The sequence below is a fragment of the Azolla caroliniana genome, unplaced genomic scaffold (genome assembly GCF_043228905.1).
Source record: "Azolla caroliniana isolate FFs.n. ecotype wild unplaced genomic scaffold, voAzoCaro1.0.p SCAF_3, whole genome shotgun sequence".
Taxonomy (NCBI): domain Eukaryota; kingdom Viridiplantae; phylum Streptophyta; class Polypodiopsida; order Salviniales; family Salviniaceae; genus Azolla; species Azolla caroliniana.
In genome coordinates this window covers 25,685,592-25,707,151 of record NW_028230438.1, presented here as the reverse complement: position 1 = coordinate 25,707,151, position 21,560 = coordinate 25,685,592, and the positions used below count along the sequence as shown (strand labels likewise).

The window sequence follows — 21,560 nt, the reverse complement described above, 5'->3', positions numbered from 1 at the left end:
ACTAAATATAGCACATGAGGTGCATATATCAGACTGACATCAACATAGAAATATTGAGAGACTGCATTTTTCAAAAGATAATAGTACATTTCTGTTTGTTCACTTCATAGCTATAATACGATATGTGACATGACTACAAGTATAACACATGAGGTGCATATACTTAACATGACGTTTCATTGCTATAATATCATATGTGGCAAGACTAAATATAGCATATGAGGTGCATATATCAGACTGACATCAACATAGAAATATTGAGAGACTGCATTTTTCAAAAGATAATGTTATGCCAGATGTTTGATTTATAATCTGCAACTTTGAAATACAAAACAATTCTTACAATTCGTCTTGAGACATAATCAATCCATTTCATCATTTGCAACATATTTAATTCAGTCATTTGATCTCACTGTTACTCTTATCAAGCAAGGGGCAATAGGTCAATCGGGCATTACACATAACCTTTGAAGGATGTGCACAATTTCAGATAGAACTAGGATTACACATGTGGATATTTTTGAATCTAGGATAAGATAAGTTGTGGATAATTGAATCAAGGGATGAGGCCAGTATGCAAACTCCACTAGTTTAAAGTCACTGGATACATCGTGGTCGGCACAAAAAACTCTTTGCTATCAATGAAATAGCACAATCACCCTTTAACTGTGAGTTGCATATATATAACCCACCGAAATGTGAGCTGATAATATTGTATGATAAATCAGATATAATTACTGAGGATGTCCAGGGAATTATTCTTTAGATCAAACCAGCTTTTGCAAGCTTTGCCATGTATCCCCGAAAAAACTCCAATCCTTCACCAGTCTTAGAACTTACCATAATCTGCCAAAACAACGCAATTCATAAAGAAAAATAAAAAATAAAAAGAGATCACGGCAATGGGAAATTGTTAATAGTCAGGTTATTAAACTTACCATAATCAGCAAAAAAACAATTAATAACAGAAAAAAACATTATATAGCAAGAGATCACACTGTTGCAACATTAACACCACATTAAATAGGAAGTACAAAATATCAAACAGCAGTTTGTATTTAACCAATTATTTTCAATGGTGTGCATTCATAGACAATAAATTTTGTGCAATGATTCTTTGTGGAAGTGGCATGAATTAACTTTTGAAATCAGTGAAAGCGAATAATAATAATCAAAATAAGTGCTATTTCCTATTATATTTCCTAAAGACAGGAATTCCTATTATACACAGAAATTCAAACCTATTAACCATTCAAGTCATAAGTTTCTGATTCATGAATTAAACAATTAATCTAGGCATGATTGAAACATCCAAGTAAAAACAATTAAGAGCAACAATCAAGAAGTTCTATTTCCATACCGTTGGCAGGACAAGTGACTTGTTCTTCTTCAAGAGCTAATGAAGCAAAAACAAAACACAGTCAAGGACTAAAATAACTAGAGAAAGCAAGAAACTAATAAGCTAGACAGCAATATACAATCAATACCTCCTGAATCTGGGTGGCGCGGCGACCCAGGTCTAAAGGTGAAACAGTATCACTCTTGGTTAACACAATTTGGTACTTTGTTCCAGCCCTGTTAAAATAAAAATATCTGATAAATTAAGTAGATGCTGTCACAATCCGGTTACACAGAAGATACATGTTTTTTTTCTTTATTTCACCAAACTTCTATAAGATTCATATGGATGTAACTTCTGGTCTAATAGGGCAGTCCAGCCTTCCAACGAAAATAATATAACATTTTATTTCACAAGACTATTTTGATTTTTGGAAGATCATGCATTTATCATAATACCTTTCCATCAGTTCAATAAGTTCCTCATCTCTTAACTTCAGGCCCCATTTCGCATCCACCAATAAATACACCCTTTTCAAGCCAACTCTTGTTGTAACAAATTCTCTGACCTATAAAAGAACTAAATGAAATATGAACCAGTGCAACAAATCTCTTAAGCAGTTTGATTAATCAAAGGCATCACAGAAACTCACAAGCTCCTCCCATGATTCTTTCTTTTCTTCTTTGGCATAAGCAAAGCCATATCCTGGGAGATCAACAAGACAGATTCGTCCTCCAAGGCGAAAAAAGTTGATACTCTGTGAAGGATTGGGATCCACATGTTTAGAAACATCTTGGAACATTCAGTTGCATTTTGCTGTAACTTCGTTACCTTTCTCATGAACTACACTATGAGAAGCCATATATGCAAAGAAAGTTTAACTTCCCCATTCCGATGTTTGTTAAATGGTTGACCTCTTCCAGAATAAGGTTAATTGTATTAGAGTTATGGAAGTTATGAGATCTGTTCAAACTGAAGTTATGGGATCTAGTTCCAGTTTCCCTTAAAGTTTCCATAATCTAGAAATTTCCAATGCTCATTTCTATTCAAATATCCAATGCTCATTTCTATTCAAGTTTCAAATATCCAATGCTCATTTCTATTCAAGTTTCCTTGACAGGTGACAGGCTTTGCTCTAGCATGATTGCAAGAAACGAAATAAAATGTCATATTAACGTCTTTACAAGCTTAAAATCACCTATGACACCAGAAGGTATACCCATGAGAATCTTATAGAATTGTCTGAAAATAAAAAAACATTCAATTCTATCTAAACTAGTTAACCATCAATGCAACTAGGTTTGTGTGTGAGGGAGAGGCCAAGATGAGATTGTGACCATGGAATGCAAAATCCAAATATACACCATGACAATGTTCAATTTCTATTGCAGAAAAACTTCCTTGAGAACGTTTGTCAACATTAATGCAGGACCTTCCAATATTTTCTACATGATATTAACCATCCTTGCTCATAATTTTACAGTTATCATCCTTTGGTATATGCCTCTGAGCCTTATATGTTACACTTTGGTATATGCCTCTGATCCTTATATGTTACACTTTGGCCTTGCTTTGGTATATGCCTCTGAGCCTTATATGTTACACTTTTGACAGATAGAAGGAATAAAACGAATTGTAAAGTGATTAATCAGTAAACGAAAATAAAGCAAGCAACCTTTGCATCTATTCCTTCTGAACCTATATTTACCTATGCCTTTTTGTCTCAAACTATGTCTCAAATCGAGCATGCAGTGGAAATTCTGTATACTGCATTAATCATACAGGCCATAATGCTCTTCCATTGATCATCAAAATCTGCACAATGTACAATCTAAGGTAACAAATATGTTACCTGAGTAAGTCCAGGTTTATCTGATGTGCGAGCCACACCCCATTGCCTGGTCAAAGCATTGATGAGTGATGATTTTCCCACATTTGATCTTCCTGTATGCAATATTACTGATTTAGAGTTTGTAATATCCACAGAAACATGTTTTAAGCTCAATTTCCAGAAATAAAAAGTTCCAAAAGTTGACCTGCAAATGCTACCTCTGGAATTTCACATGGTGGGAAGGAAGATGCAACTTTTGCAGAAGCTGTAAATCTTAACTTGTGCCTAAAAACCTTACATAACAAGATGAAACATGCTCTTAAATCATAATTACATCATAGCAGGATGGAGTCAAACATTTAAAGCAATATTAAATTATTTCAATTAATGTTAAGGCAGTTGTGGACTCAATCAAAATATTAAGGGACAAGGTCATGAAAATAATGTCAATGAACGAAATTCCCACCAGCATTTTCGAACAAAGGACACTGGCTAACAGATTGAAAGCTATTACAAATAAGTACCAAAGAGGGACTATATATACATATATATTTGCCTATCTATCTATATATTGGCTTAATTAAAATTCTCTCTTTTATATGGTGCCAAAATAGTTCCTGTAGAGATAAAGTGTTTAGAGCAATAGTATCTACCATTATAGATAAATGCTTAAAATATTCTATTTGTATGCATTCACTTAAACCCATAAAACCTATTTCTTAAGCAGAGCATATATCAAGCCCGCCAAACAATATTTGTTTAAACCACAGCAAGTTAAGAGTATCATATTTAGACACACTTCTTGGGTAACATAAGTTGACAGCACATTTTCCATTAGTTTTACAAAGCAGAAACACAAACCTACTTCCTCTTGTGTAGGCTGTCGTTCTCCCTTCTTTGAGTAAGGGACGTTGTCAAGGGGAGCAGGTGTTATGTTCAAGTCATAGCCTGCCCTTTGTAGCTCAGATGGACGTCTACGGCCAATTAACTAGAAACACAAATGATTATATAAGTTGATGATTAGAATTTTGTTAGGCTCAAGAACTACAATGTAAACATACATATTTCTCAATATGTTGCATTAACTTTGCTTGAGGTATAATTGCTCGAAATTGTGCTCGCCCTTTAACTTCAACACTTTTTTCTTCTACATCTACATCTGCTCATCAGAAAATAAATCTTAGTATTTAAAGATTGCATATAAACCCTGAATAAAAGAAGTAAAACATCAAAATTATTCCTTTCAACTGACTGTTTTTCATGACAAGATTCTGATACTACTTAACAAGTGCCTCGACTATCTGTTTCTTATAAATAGAAAGCATTATTCAGCTTGGCACACTCTACAACATATACTCTTACAAAGAAGCTTAATTACATAGTAATAGAAGCTTCCAAACATGCTGAGGAAACTATCAGTTCTCGAATCATGGATATTGAGGAAGACATCATTAATTGTCAAATAATGAAGGCCAAAACAAAATTATGAATTCAAAACATCATGAGAGGCTGTTACCTTCTTCTCCAGGACATGGATAGCCACGAGAAAACCTTTTAGATGTATTGTCTTTCGGATCAAGTCGCATTACTCTCTTTCCTCTCTTCCGGGACTCATTCGAATTTTGTTCTGTATTCACCTTGCCTTTTACTTGGCTCTGCAACTTGTTCGTCGACTTCTTATCTTTCCTTGAGAAATCTAATGGTTCTGTACTTGTTACAGGATTTCTACTTGGCTGATACTCATGTTTTCCTGCTAAGCTTTGTTTTCCCCTATGAGAATCCAATCTGGATGAAGTTTCTTCATCACTAAAATTTCCTTCAGATCTTAAAGCTCTGCTCAATCTCTCACCTATAACTTTCTGTGAAGAATGACGTATCGGACCTTGTTTCCTTGATGATTCTGTATTCCTTACAAGCCTACCAGGTTGTTCCCCATATTTGGCTGATCTTGAAGGTCTGTTTGATCTCTCCCCAGTCAACTTTAGAGAAGCATGTGGTACTGAACCTGGCCTCCTTGACGCTCTTTCTTTCTGTGATTTATCTATATAAGCACAAAAGACAAGATCATGGACAGAAACGAGATATTCACAATGCTCACAAACAGGCATGCACCTTAAGCACCTTAAAAGAATGGAAATATTTACTTAAACGCATTGGTTTCCTAAAAACGTAATACATAACAATAAAACCGGAGGTAATTGATGGGTACTTTATTTTCATGATTGACAATTTAGCACTGTCGATAATCATATGTCATGAAGATACATATAATGCAACAGTTTTCAAAAGAAAATGAAGTTGTTGTTCATTTTCAAGAAAACATGATCAGCATTTGGTGTTCGGCATTATGGTTTTGGCTAATATCTGAAATCAGTCAACAGTGACAATGACATCATAGAAATGCCACCAAAATACGTTCATGTAGTGACAGTGTACATGGAAGAAAATGCTTACTTGAATCCCCATGGAAGCAAACCAAACGAGGTTTAAATAGATTATAGTGCTCTATGTCTCTAATTGGTCTGTTAAACTATGCATTGGTGTGTTTACATGTATGATTTCAGGTTACAAGCTACAAGGACCATGATGCTTACATATAGGAACGTGTCCATACATATAGAAAAAACTTTATTCTATAAGTAGGCATCGTCAATCATGTATAATTTCACTACATTCACTTGCTTTAGCTATATAATGGCGTGGTTCTGCAAGAATGAATATTTTCCCATGTATAACATGGAAAAAGATGCCTATCTGCGGAAACACATCAGTGATGGAAGTATATACCAACATATGGAAATTCGTGAGAAAGCATAGACAAAACACCTTTACATAATGAAACCATAGGGTGAAGACAATGCTTATGAATAGAAGATGCATGACAATGCTTATTCATTCTCCCCATCGAGATGGAGAACACACTTAAATTATGCTTATGTCGTGAAAAGAAAACATGGCCATATACGGTTAGAAATACATTTATTTAGTGAAGTTAGGCATACAATAAGATATCTACTTACGGAAACATAATAATGGATAAACAACATGTTCATTACATGAAATTATACATGGAACAAGACCCGCACTTTCAGAATCATTTGAATACATTTCCATGAGGAAATTTTTCATGTACGTAGGGATAAAATATATTTATTTCGAGAAATTATACATGGAAAAAGGTGCAACTTATGGGAACAAATAGAATATAAATAGTAAAGACACAACTTGTGGACAGAAATAAGTGCTTACTTAAGCTTCCGATCCTGGCACTCAACAACTTTGTCGAGTATTTTCTGACGAAATGAGAACTGAAAGAGGAGAAGCTTCTTGTGCTGACCGAGCATTCCGATACATGAGGCAGGAGTCTGAGATGGAGATGGTGAGCAAAACCATTGAAGAAGGAGGCGGCATGGAGCGAACGGACAAGCATCATCTTCTTGTTCTGCCGAACAAGAGGAAGAAACGTGGTCCTCTAAAACCCTACTCCACTCCACTGTGTTATTGACAGTGTGACTAGTAAAAAAATACGCGTATTAAGTAAGAACCAAAGCGAAACTCTTATCCACGGTCTACAGATAAAATGGTCTCGTGCGATTTCACACTGCCTACATATACATATTTGTAGTTAATAAAGTATGATATTACAGTTTGAGTGCACCTTCTGGTCTAACCCAACCCCCCTTGAGACTTATTGCGCTAGTGTGTGTGTGTGTGTGTGTGTGTGTGTGTGTGTGTGTGTGTGTTTGTTTGTTTACGCTAAACATGTTCATTTGTGATTGAATTTATTGTTTGTGTTCTTCCATTGGTGGGCTAAATTAAACCACCCTATAGTATTGGTAGGTCTCAAAAAACTTGGGTTGCTATTTGTTATTATCGTCACGGGTATGCACCACAATTTTCTCTCTACACTTGTGCATTTAAAGAAAAAGTTCATTGAATTGCTTTAGCCATCCATGTTTCATAATTGTATGGGTTCTCAAATGTTTCTGTAATATTAAACAACAATATTGTCCCTAAACTTTGCACACTTAACGAAGAAGTTCACCTAATTGGTTCAACCATCCACGCTCCATAATTGTATGGGTTCAACTGTTTAGGCTACGTCCTCGCGTTTGGCACCAAACATGCCCCCTTCCACATATTGTTCTCAACAAGATTACTAGTGCACAATGGGTGACATAAGCTGTATCTAATTGTGCATAACTAAGAGGCAATTCAAAGGTTATCAAAATGTTCGGAAGGGTATTCAAAGTTACCTCATTGGTTCAACTATCTAGAGCCCAAACCATCAAGGTGTTATAGAACCCTTATCCATCTAAGTTAGAGGAATGTCATTGCATATGTTCCTTTTCATGCATTTCATTCACTTCAATAACATTTCAACTATGGAAAGAACCAAATAATACCAAATAGTTGGTAAATGGGTATAATTATATGCATATCCTTGACATATGTATATGTATGTATGATGCCACTTTTATTTATTGTTGATGATCAGAGTGTTAAGATGGTAGTTGTGGTCATGGCAAGATTACTCCAGTCAATATTGTGTTTGGTTGTCCAATCTAAAAAAACAGGTTGTATATAACGCAAGAGTTAACCCCAAAAAAATGTATTATTTATTTTGTAGCATGGGTTTGGTGAGAAACAATATTATATACTATGTCAGTTCTCTGAAAATAATCAGTAAAATAAATTTTAGCTTTATGGTATACTATGGCTGTGTCGTTTCTGATGTGTATTCTAACAACAGTTACATTTTTACAGACCTAAGAAGAGCATTCATAACCAATGGCTAGCATAAAATAATAAAGGGGAATGCTGTTCTTAAGCAAAGCAGGCTTCTAAGGAGGATTCCGCAAGCCAGAGTAGAACTGGATCATCCCTCTTCAAGACAAGACAATCACCTTCGCTCCCATCATTATTTGCTTCTGCTGAAAATCCAACTGCATGAAGAACTTCCAGTGCACCTGGCAAAATATATATTGTTACCAATATGAGTTCAGATACATAAAGTCAGGACAGGAGAAAATTTAATCACTTAAGTCTCTTTACAGCCCTTAATGTTCATTATCCTTGGGGAGAAAAGCTTTTAAGGTATTAAAAGCATACCCAAGAGTTTTGCTTTAATAGATATTTTCAATTAATTTATAAGATATAACAACTAGAGTGCATACCCCTGAATTTTGCAATCTTTTGGCGGAAGGTTGATGTTTCCTATGAAAGAAACAGAAAAGAATCATTGGTATCATAGTGGTGCAGCTTAAAAGAGTTCTATACAAGAGGAATTTTGTACAAACAATAAAAAGGGAACTCTGAACGCATCAAAATCTGATTTGAAAGGGTACTAGCTGAAACTATCAGGAAAGATATTAGAGTTTTATCAGCTTTATCAAACATATAAAGAAACACCTTCAGGAGTTCACTTCAAATATATTATAAAGAAAAATTAAACAATATATGCAACTAGAATGAAGAATACTCTCAACAAATAGTTACAGAAATCAGCAAGCTGTTTATAGAAGAGGATTGCAGATTTAGAAATACTAAACAATGTTAGTTTCAAATCATTACTTTCAATAAGGTGCTTGAAGCATATGATCTTATGAGAAAAAAGCTTAAATTATTTCAGCATTAGATGCTTGCAAACCTAAACACCATGACAGAAGAAAAGCAAATCATTTCGTCAAAAATTAATGTGTACAAATGTTGATATCACAAACAAACAATCTGGCAACATTGAAATGTGCAAATATTGCATGCAAAATTTGATGCATCACTTCATCAAAAAATAATGCATGCAAAGGTTAACATCATGATGCAATATCTCTATTAATTCAACTTTCAAGAAATTCCAAATCTTGATCTGATTTAATAATAAGGAAAGAAAATTCTAAGTTACCTTTTTCAGACATCTGAACTTTGCCTCATTCGGATGCTGCTTGATATTCCTGTTTTCATTATATATACACCTGATAAGGCTTACGAAAGAAAGGTCGATTTCCAATACACAATAAGCTCAAAAATATACCTCACAATTCGAGACAGTATCTGAATAGTAGCTATGGCTTCAGATTGTGTTGCTTCTCGCTTAAGCAATATTATTGCATCCTGTATGCGCTGAGAGAGGATCTCTGTATTCTCCTGAACAGCCTTAAGATCCCTATCTTCAATATTGGAGCTGAATTCAGCCTCACTTAAATAATTCCCTTCCAATAAAATAGATGAAGCGTTCATTATATCTGTTTCCTTCTTCTCAGAGTTGTCTGCTGCAAATGCTGTCTCAACATTGCTGTTTGATTTTTCTTGATTGATACCTTCTTGGCACCTTGCCGAATCAAGTAATCCTGATGCTTGTATTTCCTTGTTATTAAGGCCAACTTGGATCTGGTGCTTCAAAGATTCATTTTCCTTTAGAAAAATGGAACTCTCATCAACTTCCATGGAGACCGCCTTATCGAGATCAGGATCAGGTTCAGTCATTAAAATAGAACTACTGACAAACTTTTCCCTTACATTGATTTTGTTGGAGATCATGTCAGAAATTTCACCTAAATTCTCATCTAAAATCTTGATATTTTTAACAATTTCATCAGTTTCTTTGTGGATCTTGTTGGAGATCATGTCAGAAATTTCACCTAAATTCTCATCTAAAATCTTGATATTTTCAACGATTTCATCAGTTTCTTTGTGGATCTTTATAGGAATATCACCCATATTCTCATCTAAAACCCTGATAGTATGAACACCTCCACTGGTTTCTGTGTGGATATTTTCAGTGAGACGAGACAGGGCAGCTTGTGCAGCAGCCGAACGAGCACCAAGATGACTATATTCATTATTTCCTCCAAGCTTTTGTCCATTGCTTGCATTTATAGATTTCTCTTCATAATTTACTTCTTCTAAAAACTTAGCTCCTCCTAAATTGTGGCCTGTCGACTTTGTCCAATCCAAAGCATTTGCTTCTTCATTTAACTGCACTAAATCAACCAATTACACTTTTAAAATCAGAAACATAATGCTACAAAATTTACGAAAAAAAGTCAGAAATACATCTAAGTTTTTCTATTTCCTCAAATGCCTCTGTTGAATCCTCGAAAGAGAAAAATACAACAGATTCACCATCTGATTGCTCCAGAGGTTGATGATGAGCATGTAGGAAACAATGACAGGCTAGGGACATTTGAGGAATTAACGCAGAACTCAGGGATATTTCGGAGTTATTATCAAAATTAAATTGAAATTGGAGCCCTCAAATATTGCTCATCAATGTGAAAGGATCTTTGACCTGTTTATCTAAAGCATGGAAGTTGGCATCGTGATTAGAATGAACCATGTGAGCCTGAAATACGAAAAGATATTGGTAAGTAATTTGGTCACTTAATCTTTTTAAAGATGTACTAGAGGAGAAGAATTCTCACAAGTTCATGCAGCAGTGTTTTCTTAATACTCTCATATTTGCGGAAACCTTTCAAGTCATCAGTTCGAAGACGTAGAGATATCTCTTCTCCTTTATTCTATAGTAGGGAAATTTGACAGAAGAATCACATTAGTTTCTGTCTCTCTACAAAAGAATTGGGAGGATTAAATCAATATAAAGTACTTCCTACAACCCTCGAGGAAAGGAATGAACTAGATATTTCATGGGGAATGAGGTTCATGTCAACCCACATGAATACATAGGACACAGCTTATTTCTACGTTTCTTATTGTAAAGGAGTTGTGCAAACTCGAATACATAACCTTCAGCTATAGGCACATATACTTCAGTTGATTGATCATTAAGTAACCTTATGTAAGGATGGATATATCTTATAATACATCCCCAATTTTCAGTTAGAAACAGCAACACCACCTTCTATGTTCTTTGGAACTCATACCCTTTGGATGGTGATTCTTTTGATCTCCCTCTCATTTTGGTATTTTGGACAACTAGAGCATAAATACATCATTATCATGCGTAAACCAATGTAAATACACTTGCATACCTGATATACCTACGTACCTTGTTATACCCTAGGATGCATTCAGGGCTGATTCCTACATAACCCTCAGGTGCCATTTCTGTCATTAACCCAACTGTCCAACGATGCTGAAATTAATGGAAATCCAAGGTCAACCAGAGTATGAACATCCATATTCAATTCATGCATTTGAAATATTAGAAAATTAAGCTACACCACAATAGCTAAAGTGTGTTACCTTGTTCATAATGGCAACAATGCCAGGATCACTGGCAAGCTTATGCATTATTTCTAGAGCCTTTTCAGCTGGAGGGTGAAGCTGCATAATGTTTATTCAATACAAGAACTACATCAGCAACAAGAAATAGAAGGAATAATTTTAAGGCTGGAAAGTGCCAAATGAATTCTTTTACAATGATCAATATCACTATGGTCTCATTACAATTTATTACCTGAATACCTGGTAACTCTAAAGTCTTGAAATCACAAAAGATGTAATTTCCTTTAGGAAGTTGAATGATATTGTTGGCTCTGAATATTGCACGTTGCTTGGCACGTTTGTCCTCTTCATCAAAACCAATAATTCCCCTCTCATATTTGTGAATAGCTTCTTGAGACACTTGTTCAATTTCTCCAGTCAGTGCTCCCATTACCCTTATGGATCGGCCCTATGAAATTTTTGGAAATTTGACGATGATTCTTCCATTCTTTTCTTGCACAAACCCATATATACACTATACATGCAGCGTATTCATATATGCCAACACACACATACACACACAAGAAAACTCCTTCCTTCTTCTATTGTATTGGGACTACATGTTAAGTATTCAGCTGACATCTCACTTTCAATGCTCCAGTCCAGGGATACACTCAAGAATCCTACAAAGAGTAGAGAGAGGAAGAGAGTCACATTGTAAATGGGTTATAGAAGTAGTATCTATAACCTTTCATATCCTGAGAGTGAAAGGGACATAGTTGTAATTTAGTTAATGAAGGGTTCTTCCTCATTCTAACAATCTCTCAAGAGCTAAATAAAAGCATCTCTCTCTCTTCTCTCCCTCCCCCCCAATCATTCTCCCAATTGAATTATCAAAACTTCTTATTACTTGAGTGTTCTTCCTCATTCTAACAATCTCCTGAGAGCCAAATAAATCTCTCTCTCTCTCTCTCTCAACTCAATAATCAACCACTGTTTCTTGCGAGAGATAAATGATGTAATAATCCTTAACATTAAGGTAATTGCATGTGAGCACTATTCTAGTGTGTGCGACATAAACTATGATAATTTTTGTTGAATTAAACATGGTGATAGGACCCAGTTTCATAGTCCAACAAGCACATTCACTTGGACTAATGTCTGGAGTAATTACACCTGTCAGAGAGGGAAGATCCGATTTACTTTTGAAGTAGAAGGGTATGAGCCCATGTGTTAATTTTTAAAGTGGACATTAACTATTAAGAGATTCATAAAAGTTTGACACCTCATAATGTCTAGAGAACATCATGCTAGAGAAATTGCTTTTGTTGGGAGTTTAAGTGGGTACAGCAGAATTGGAACTGGAATTCTGGAATGGTTTCGTCACCAGTCAATCTTAGTGCCTGAGCTATGTCTTTATGCTCTCTTTTGCCTAAAATGTTTACGAGACAGGCCTAAGTCAAAGAGATGATGGAATTGGTTCCATTAATCTAATTTAAGCATTTCCTCTTCCAGTCACAGAAACGGAATAAAAATTCTAAAAAGTCAACAAAGAGGGAGGTAATCACAGGTTATATGTTCTTCCATAGTCCCAGAGCAGAAGTATGTGTATCTGTATATCAGACACCTCCCTCTCCACCAACATGATATTAGGGAGAATAATCATTACATAGATAACTGGTTAGCCTGTTCACCATAGGAGGTTTCCTTACCAAGCACGCCCATATTCAGATAGGTCAGATAGATAGATAAACCATGCTTGCTTCATATAGATGATATATACAGAGATCCATATGAAGTGTAGGTAGCCCATCCACTACTTGATCAGTTCTCCCTAACTTTCCAGGGTAGCTTTACAGCAGCATTTTATCTTTAGCTATCTGTCATTACCCAAAGGGCATATTCTCTTGAGCATGGTTTTTTTCGAAGGCCAGTTTTCGCTCATTTGGAAGTGAACATGGTTTTAGGAATCGGCAATTAGGTCAGTTTGGTTCAAGAGTTCAAATCAGCCTAATGGGTTTGCAGTCTATCGCAGCTTAATGCCTTAATGGTTTTGGGGAATATATTAATTATTTATGTAATACATATAACGAACTTTGAACTTTGAACCCTAACAATCTCTTTAAGTTTTGGTCTTTTTATGAGATTTTAAAAAATAACCCTTTCTTGTAAGGTAGAACATTGATTATACAATTGCCAATAATTGAGTTTGAACCAGAACTGAACTGCAGAACCACAGTTTAACAGATTGGGTGAAAGGTTTAGGTTTTTGGTTTGGTTTCAGTTTCAAACTCTTCGAACAGTTTTGAGGATGAGACTCCCAACCTTGCTGATTACTAGTTTCTTTTGTTCTAGATACCCAAAGGACACATACACTCGTGCATGGCCAGTGGCATAGACCAAACAGGGGTATAAATATAGCATAATCAGCCAAATTCTTCTAGCACCTATTCCAAAATGGAAGTTTCTTTCTTCCTTTCTAGATTTCAGACATAAAAAAGCAGGCAATCAAATCAATATACAAATCAATCAATAAAACAAACCTCTGAAATGCCACTGTGTCCAAGCAGAACCGATTGATCCTGATCAGAGAATGGAAGTAAAGCTCGAGAGCGAGGTAAAAGAAGACGAAGAGTACAAGGAACCACACCGGTTAAAACCTGTAGTTTCTGTCCAAGCTCAAGCAATGTCGAATCAGAAGGCATACATATCTGAAATGACTTGTTTCTGTACAAGAAAGAAAGGTCCATGACTTTTTGAGAGGATTCATCATCAAAAGTAGTTTCCATGGCTGTGTTCTGTAAAGAATATTTTTGCAGGGATGGAAAACGTCAGAGTTTGTTCTATATCTGTGAGGATGGACAAATCCTTCTCTGTGAATATGGAACACTCTACAGATTCTCTCTGAGGAGGGATCTTGCCGAAACGGAGAATTTCCGATTGTCCTTATTACAATCGCAGGAAAGCAGCCAAATTTTGAAGACTGGCGGAAATTGGACTCTCAGTGAGTGAGTGAGTGAGAGAGAGAGAGAGAGAGAGAGAGAGAGAGAGAGAGAGAGAGAGAGAGAGAGAGAGAGATTGTCGTTGGCAGATGTGGAGAAATTCAAAGAACTGTTCTTTCAGTGGCTGATATCTCGAAGTTGTGGCAGTCTATAAAAAGTAAAAAGTATTTTCGTTCGTCCTTTCTTCTTCTTCTTCTTCTTCTTCTTCTTCTTCTTCTTATGGCAACTCTTTCTCAATCGTGAAGGATCCTGAGGCAGTGGAAAAGAAGCTCAGATATGTTGTCTGCAGAAGGATGTGATTCTGGTGAGGAAGAAAATGGAAGGAAGAAGATATGGTCCGATCGATCGATCGATCGATTCTTTTTCTCTCTGTGTGTCTATTTGTCTGTTGATCTCAAAACGATCGCACCAAAAAAGATCCCATTCTTCTCTGTGTCTGTCGCCCCTGTTCTATTTATATTATTCAGTGCATATGTACATACATACATATGTAATCGACTACGTGTGGTTGGGGCGATGACGTGGCACCTTCTAGACTCTTCCATTTCCTTTCTCTCCCTTTCCAAATCCGATTCAATGAAGAAATCAGAAAACCCATGTCTCTCTCATTCGCTCGCTCTCTCTCTCTCTCTCTCGGAGTCTCCTCCCATACCCGACTTTACTTCTTCGTTACGTTTTGAAACAGTTTCTGTGATCGATCGTGAAGAAAAATCCCTCTTATCATTATCAATCCCTCCCATTCAATCAGGTGCTTATCTCCTCCAAGACCCGACTTTACTTCGTCGTTACATTTTGAAACAGTTTTTGTGATCGATCGAGAAGAAAAACCCCTATTATCAATCTCCCCCCATTCAATCAGGTGCTTATCTTGCCCTTGCCCTACTATACATAGCTACATCCTTCTCGCAAATGAAGTCATCACACACATAGCCATGCGATGTGGTCTAGGGTTTTGGGTTTTGCATTTTGTCTTTTTATCGTGCATCTAATTGTTCATCTTCTTCTCTAGATTCAACCCTCGTTTAACTTCACTCACGAAAATAGACTTAGGGCCAAGGTCTTAACCTTGGTCATGCAAAACTCTCCATCTCTAGGGGATCTCTTTGTCCACATTTACCCAATGCCATTTGTCTATATAGAAGGGCTTTAAGTTGCATGGTAGCATTTTTTTTACATGTTAGTTCTAAGTGACATCAATTTGCACTCAAAAGACATTGAATAATCAACACTGCACAAATGAAAAGGGTGTAAATTATGTAAACTCCCCTTCAAGTTCCATTTCCATTTCATCGTTTGAGTGGTGTGTTTTAGTTCATTAATTCATTTCACTTTTCAATCCCTCTTAATGAAATATATTGACTTCCATGTTTGGACAAATAATCAAATTTCAATGACCAACATGAAGTTTACTGCAATGTATCCTACGTTTGCCATGAATGAACCCCATAGAGTCACCGATGTATTCATTTTCTTTCTTAAGAACAATGCTAACATAAGAGTAAATGTTTATAACATTTTTGTCACTAAAAACACATTGACAATATATCTTTTTTCGGGCTCCATGACCATTCATTGGTTTTTTCATTAACTATGTAGGTTACAACATTTCCATTGACATTGTTAACGTTCAATGATTCCATAAGTTACAACATCCACAAGATTCCATTTAGATTATGAGCAAAAACATTTCTACCAACAATATTCACAAAAATGGCAGTTCCGCGCAAGCAAGTTTCCAAACTCAAGCTTAGTAAACTGGAATTTAACAAGAGGAATAAATCCACCCATTATCAATTCAGTATTGTTATAGACATCATTGAAATAGTACATACAATGCCTTTTTAAAATGCAATTAGTGATTACAAACCCACGTCTTGACCATCCATCCACAAGAACACATTTTATCCATCCCTTGAGAATTCAACCCATTTACTCCAACAAAAACTCTATTCAATTTTATATTCCTCTCCTCTAGAAGCACATCAAAATTTTCTGAATGGTGATATACTAGTGAAGTTTTCATCACATCTCTGCAAAAATAACTCTTACTTTACACTATGACCAGCTTTCTGTCCTGACACTTCAACCCCATATGTTCATGAAGACCATGTTGAAGAAAACCCTACCCTATGCCATATTCTCGCTCTGGCATATCAATAAAGAAGTGCAATGAAAATATGAAATATACTAGTGACATTTCATCACACTTACGTAAGCATATACTAGTATAAGCATATTTTACCAAAAACGGAAGGAAATGAAAACAAAAAATTACAATATGTAAGTCTACATAGAAGATCCACTGCGATAGTGGACAGAAGGGGCAGAACCTTCCTCGAATAAATCATTCAGAATAGTTTCCAAATCTTCAGCAGTGTATTTTAGATATTTCTCAGAATGTTTTTCTGAGTCAACATATTTTTTAAATCGCCCAAGAAAAGATCTATATGCTGGTAACATCATTTCTATAATAGAAATGCGAAGATCAGCACACAACTTCAAATCAGAGACTATCCAAGTTTGTTGGCTTTTCACCACCTCTTCAAACGAAGTATTGAATGCTCTGAACCTTTCTTTCAATATTGTTCTCGAAACACTACTAGATGAGAAAGAACTACCACTTGAATGTATTCCTTCATCTCTTAGGCAATGTAAGACCCTTTGCCATGACGCTCTTAGGTAGCCATTGTGAGATTGCCTCACTTTGCTCATTTGTTTCCTTAACCAATCATCACTCAACAATGACCGAACCTCAGAAGATTTCACCTTGTGAACAATATACTGATGATTGTTCATTAGAAAGAGAAATGCTTGGGCAGAATCTTTGTAAAGCTTGGATTTCGCTTCCAAATTCTCTTCTAGTAGATCCATAAGAACACAAGTTTGGACGGAAAAAGGTGACTCATATCTCCCATGTACGCTAATGCTATCCTCACAGGTGGATACTTGGTTACTACCTTGATTAATGCGAGGTTGTAAGCCAATGATTCTTTGATTACCTAAGATCTCATCTAGGGTGCTTGAGAAACACACGAGCAATCTAAGATAATTCATTACATATTTTGTTAACGGATGAACAGCTCCTCCAACAACAGGGTTCTTAGCAGGATCTTTCCTTATGGCATTAGCACACTCAGCAAATGTTCCTCGTGCAGCTTCTCTGAGTCTTTGCAATACTCCTGATACTTCTGACCTTAGATTCTCACAACATTGACCCGAGAATATGGAATTTATGTCATCAAGATCATCTCTAAGTTCTTCATACATATCTAGAATCCTCGGTAGTTTCTCTGGAGACCTTCTACATATAGCCACAGCTTCTGCAAAGTTGAGAAGTTGTATCATTGAACCTTTTGCTAATTCAGCAAAGCACCATTCTGCAACAGAAGATAAATCCGAATAATAGATCTGTTCACAGAGCTTCTTCTCACTAGGGAAGAGAACTCCAACAGAGACCTTGACAGCATTTATCCATTTCACAATCTCTGCTTCCAAGCTTTTCCATTGCAATTTCTGCACATCCTCGATGCTGAATTTCTCTATTCCTAATCTGAACAAGCTTTCTTCGAGCGTCTGTTTTCTTATCTGAATATAAGCATGGCAACATTCCGTTTTATAGCCCGAATTAATCATCCGAGATGCTATCTCCGATAGATCAGACACAATCTCTAAGGGTAACATATCCACATGCATCTTCATGTTAGAAATTGAGTGTGAAGTAGCCACTTCTTCTTCTCCTTCACCATAATCTTCACTTGGAGGAGCAAAGTGAGAGCTATTCCCCTCAGAGATGGAGCCAAATGATGGATTAGCTACTGGATCAAACAACCACTCAGGATCAACAGATCCGCTGTTTTGCTCAAGCAAATTCCTAAATTCTTCCTCCATTCGATACATAGCTAGTTGCATAACACTGTGTGAATCGTTCAAAGTACATTGATTTCGATGATCATGAGCCTCTAAAGACATGGAATCAATGAGACTCTGAACCATGTCTATGGCCTCCAAGAAAGATGTAGAAACTGCACTATCAGATCCCATCAAAGTCCTCTCAGCTTGATCTAGGAGAGATGGGTTTTCGGGAAACGATGACATTGCCATAGTTGGAAATTCCATATAAACGGCTTATCAGTTGATGATTGATGATGATGCTGATGGATAGTGATGGCCAAGCAATGAGGCCAAGTATCTACAACAGAAATCCAAGACTTTGTTCTGATCTTTCGCAGGCTTTCAAAGAGACTTTGTTCTGATCTGTCTCAGGTTCTCATTCAAACTGTGTTGGTCTTTCCAGGATTTTGAATCAGAATTTTGTCTGATTTTATCAGATATTGAAAGAATATCCTCTGTTATCTTTCTCAGGATTTAGGTAGGACTTCTTCTTATCTTTTGTCGGAAAAATATCAGAAACGAGAGTTTGATGTGATCCTTTTGTAAGGAAATAAACAGAAATGAGACTTCGATCTGATTTTTTCTCAGGTTTTCGCTGAGAATTTACTCTGAATTTTTTCTTCAGGTTTTCAATTGAGAAATTGCTCTGATCTTCTATTAAGTTTTCCACGACACTTTTCTCCAATATTTCTAAAGTTTTCCATAGCCACCACAAATCACATGATGAAGAATGGATCCATAGAGCTCAAAACGAGATGCTATTCCTTCTCAGGTGATTGTTATCAAGACGAAATCACATACGCAGAAGAAAGAAAAACTGGAGAAAAGAAATCATCCAAAAAAATTGCAAAATTCAAGAAAACGCTCAACCTGGAGAATCAGAGAGACAAATAGAAGTTTTCTTTCTTTCCGTCTATCTTGCTTCTTTCTTCTTTCTGCGTTTCGTCCTTTCTTCTCTGTACAGATCTTCTGCTCCACTTTTAGATCTTATCTCTGAATTTCATTCTCTCTCTCCTTACTTCTCTTCACTGATCCTATGCTCCACTGTTAGTCCTCGCAGCTCGATCTTAGTTCCTGAGAATCTCTTTCAAACCCTAATTTCGCAGAGAGGCATCGGGGGAAAAAAATATTCAACAGAAAAAGAAAAACTATTTTCGAGGCGAATCTGCTGGAACGAAGGGGATTAAAAACACGTACATTTTGACAGAGAGCTGCTTCTTGTATCTAGAAGTTCCCCGTGTCATCATCCAAACGGAATTAGAATTAGAACCAGAAAACACAGTAGGAATTAAAATCAGAAACAGAAATAGAAAGGAAGAACAGCCAAGATGACCTTGCCACAGAGAGAGAGAGAGAGAGAGAGAGAGAGAGAGAGAGAGAGAGAGAGAGAGAGAGAGACCTGCCGTAACCCTAATTTCGCAGAGAAGTACGTCTAGCTGTTGTCTGGAAGGTTGCCATATCCAAAACAGTCTAAAGTCTACCATTACATACACTTACTTACTTACTTCGTCGTCGTATTTTTAAACTTTTCATTTTCGTCGTCTTTCTTTAAGCTTCTGCTTCTCGATGAAAATGGTCTCTCGAAAATACAGACATACCATACCATACATACTACCACACTCGAATTTATGAAAATTACAATCCTACCCTTCACGTAATCATTCACAATACATATATGTACATATACATGCATATGCTTCTTTCTCAAAATTACTTATTCACCATCTGCACTCCCCGTCCTCTTCGGATAATGTGTGCTTTGGTTCGGACATTACCACCCGTTCTCACTTTCGTATCTCTTCGTCCATGTGCTTCCATACCAAGAGAGGGAAACGAGCGCGTGAAACCCTCTTAAGGCTTGGTGCCTGGCTTTCAAGAATTCTGCATCAAGGTGGGGTGCAAGCTTTTGTGAATCATAAACAAATTCTAGTTTTAATATGATTTCTCCTTCCAGAAGGGGGTGTATTATATTAGTGTCCCTCAACACACACGCACACGCACACACACACACATCATTAAAATATATACAAGCAATTTTCCAAAATATTGGCATGTTGTTGACATGGCAGCAATCGATGTGTTGCAAAAGAGTACAATCTTCCGAATAACTTGGGTGTTCAAGTATTATTTTAGTACATTTATGAAAATGTCACAATTCAAGTATTATGAATGGAGCTTTGGGTTTAGAAATTTCTCCTTTGCCTCAATTCAAGCATCAAATTTTCTAACCTTGGGTTTAGAAAAGGAGCACTATGAATGGAGCATGGGCATTGTATTGACAAGGTAACAATTCATTAGTTACATAAAAAAGGGATGGATGGTACCTCGGGCGTAAAGGCCAATGTATATTGGTGACATGGTGGCAATTTTTTGAATAACAAACAAAGGGAGGGATGGTATATCCAAATTAAAGGACCATAGTTTAAAATAGCACCATGGCCATGATTTGTTGCGTGTCATAGCATATGATGGTTAGTTCAATCTAGAAAGTGGTACCATATGCAATGATACCATTGTTTTGATTGTGAAAGTGGTATTGACACGAAGACAACTTATTGCTTGCAAAACATAAAGAATCAAGATAAAACATAGACAATAACATAGCCTTACATAGTCATGGTGCTATGGTAGAAACGATTCATTAGTTCCAAAAAAAGTAAGGATGGTAGGGGCTTGATTCTTTATGGCAGCTTTTGTTCAATTACTGTACTAGACAAATTATTAAGCGTCATCTATGCAACAAATTTTCTTACTGCTATGCGTAGAAATATATTCCTATTATGGTCTTAAATCCATCTAATAGAATGTAAAGGCTAGTCAATACATGCTTGACTCTTTATGTCAGCTTTTGTTCAATTATTGCACTAGATCAACCATCATCTATGCAACAAATTTTCTTATATGCTATGTGTAGAAATATATTCCAATTATGGTCTTAAATCCACCTAATAGAATGTAAAGGCTAGTCAATACTTTCTATGTAGTATACTGACAATATTAGAGATGTGTCAAGCAAACATTCCAACATTAATCAATCAATTGCATTCATGTTGAATGGCACTTTCATTTGTTAATCAACAAAATGAAGTTGATCAATGCCACATTCTTCTATTAAGTTCCAATTCTGTATCATTGTTACCCATTATTGGTTTCATATCTTTGTTTTGTGATCGTCAATTCTTGTTTGTTGTTGTAATTCTCGGTCCAATGCACGTAAATACACGTGTGCCAAAGGGAAGGCTTCAATTGTTTTTCTCATTATGGGAGTTTTCATTCATGAGATGTTATAAAGAATTGTTTGAACATACTTGGATCAATATATTATTCTTATGAT

At 36.2% G+C, this 21,560-nt stretch overlaps 3 protein-coding genes across 6 annotated transcripts; all 3 read right to left on the bottom strand.

The window, feature by feature from the left end:
• Positions 1-395: 395 nt before the first annotated feature.
• On the bottom strand, positions 396-6,686 carry LOC147866879 (P-loop containing nucleoside triphosphate hydrolases superfamily protein). 2 transcript variants are annotated; one of them, XM_087317391.1, is made up of 11 exons: positions 6,420-6,685; positions 4,687-5,211; positions 4,232-4,329; positions 4,036-4,158; positions 3,376-3,463; positions 3,192-3,283; positions 1,992-2,096; positions 1,798-1,907; positions 1,488-1,575; positions 1,361-1,396; positions 403-846 (listed from the first exon to the last, which is right to left on the bottom strand). In XM_087317391.1, the coding sequence occupies exons 1-11, from the start codon at positions 6,601-6,603 to the stop codon at positions 763-765; spliced, it is 1,533 nt and encodes a 510-aa protein (XP_087173517.1). In that variant the 5' UTR covers positions 6,604-6,685; the 3' UTR covers positions 403-762. The 2 variants fall into 2 exon arrangements, with proteins under 2 accessions (XP_087173518.1, XP_087173517.1); XM_087317392.1 differs by lacking the exon at positions 1,361-1,396 and having other exon boundaries at positions 396-846; positions 6,420-6,686.
• Positions 6,687-7,766: 1,080 nt separating this feature from the next.
• LOC147866878 (zinc metalloproteinase-like protein) lies at positions 7,767-14,321 on the bottom strand. 2 transcript variants are annotated; one of them, XM_087317390.1, is made up of 11 exons: positions 13,877-14,319; positions 11,587-11,802; positions 11,373-11,453; positions 11,176-11,262; positions 10,592-10,687; positions 10,459-10,512; positions 9,809-10,145; positions 9,202-9,721; positions 9,073-9,121; positions 8,348-8,387; positions 7,767-8,140 (listed from the first exon to the last, which is right to left on the bottom strand). In XM_087317390.1, the coding sequence occupies exons 1-11, from the start codon at positions 14,120-14,122 to the stop codon at positions 7,998-8,000; spliced, it is 1,869 nt and encodes a 622-aa protein (XP_087173516.1). In that variant the 5' UTR covers positions 14,123-14,319; the 3' UTR covers positions 7,767-7,997. The 2 variants fall into 2 exon arrangements, with proteins under 2 accessions (XP_087173516.1, XP_087173515.1); XM_087317389.1 differs by having other exon boundaries at positions 9,202-10,145; positions 13,877-14,321.
• Positions 14,322-16,589: 2,268 nt separating this feature from the next.
• LOC147866877 (exocyst complex component EXO70B1-like) lies at positions 16,590-19,743 on the bottom strand. 2 transcript variants are annotated; one of them, XM_087317386.1, is made up of 2 exons: positions 19,626-19,743; positions 16,590-19,450 (listed from the first exon to the last, which is right to left on the bottom strand). In XM_087317386.1, exon 2 carries the CDS (start codon positions 18,449-18,451, stop codon positions 16,622-16,624), a length of 1,830 nt encoding a protein of 609 aa, XP_087173512.1. In that variant the 5' UTR covers positions 18,452-19,450; positions 19,626-19,743; the 3' UTR covers positions 16,590-16,621. The 2 variants fall into 2 exon arrangements, with proteins under 2 accessions (XP_087173512.1, XP_087173513.1); XM_087317387.1 differs by having other exon boundaries at positions 16,590-19,437; positions 19,626-19,735.
• Positions 19,744-21,560: the final 1,817 nt, after the last annotated feature.

What these genes read in the sequence shown, in the direction of transcription:
- LOC147866879 (XM_087317391.1), bottom strand. Translation starts at nt 6,603, where the DNA reads ATGATGCTTGTCCGTTCGCTCCATGCCGCCTCCTTCTTCAATGGTTTT. An exon ending in TGCAACATATTGAGAAATAT is followed by an intron (nt 4,159 to 4,231) that starts GTATGTTTACAT and finishes TTGTGTTTCTAG; the next exon opens with TTAATTGGCCGTAGACGTCC. An exon ending in TCCAGAGGTAGCATTTGCAG is followed by an intron (nt 3,284 to 3,375) that starts GTCAACTTTTGG and finishes TATTGCATACAG; the next exon opens with GAAGATCAAATGTGGGAAAA.
- LOC147866878 (XM_087317389.1), bottom strand. Translation starts at nt 14,122, where the DNA reads ATGGAAACTACTTTTGATGATGAATCCTCTCAAAAAGTCATGGACCTT. An exon ending in TAGAGTTACCAGGTATTCAG is followed by an intron (nt 11,454 to 11,586) that starts GTAATAAATTGT and finishes AACATTATGCAG; the next exon opens with CTTCACCCTCCAGCTGAAAA. An exon ending in AAAGATTGCAAAATTCAGGG is followed by an intron (nt 8,141 to 8,347) that starts GTATGCACTCTA and finishes ATATTTTGCCAG; the next exon opens with GTGCACTGGAAGTTCTTCAT.
- LOC147866877 (XM_087317386.1), bottom strand. Translation starts at nt 18,451, where the DNA reads ATGGAATTTCCAACTATGGCAATGTCATCGTTTCCCGAAAACCCATCT.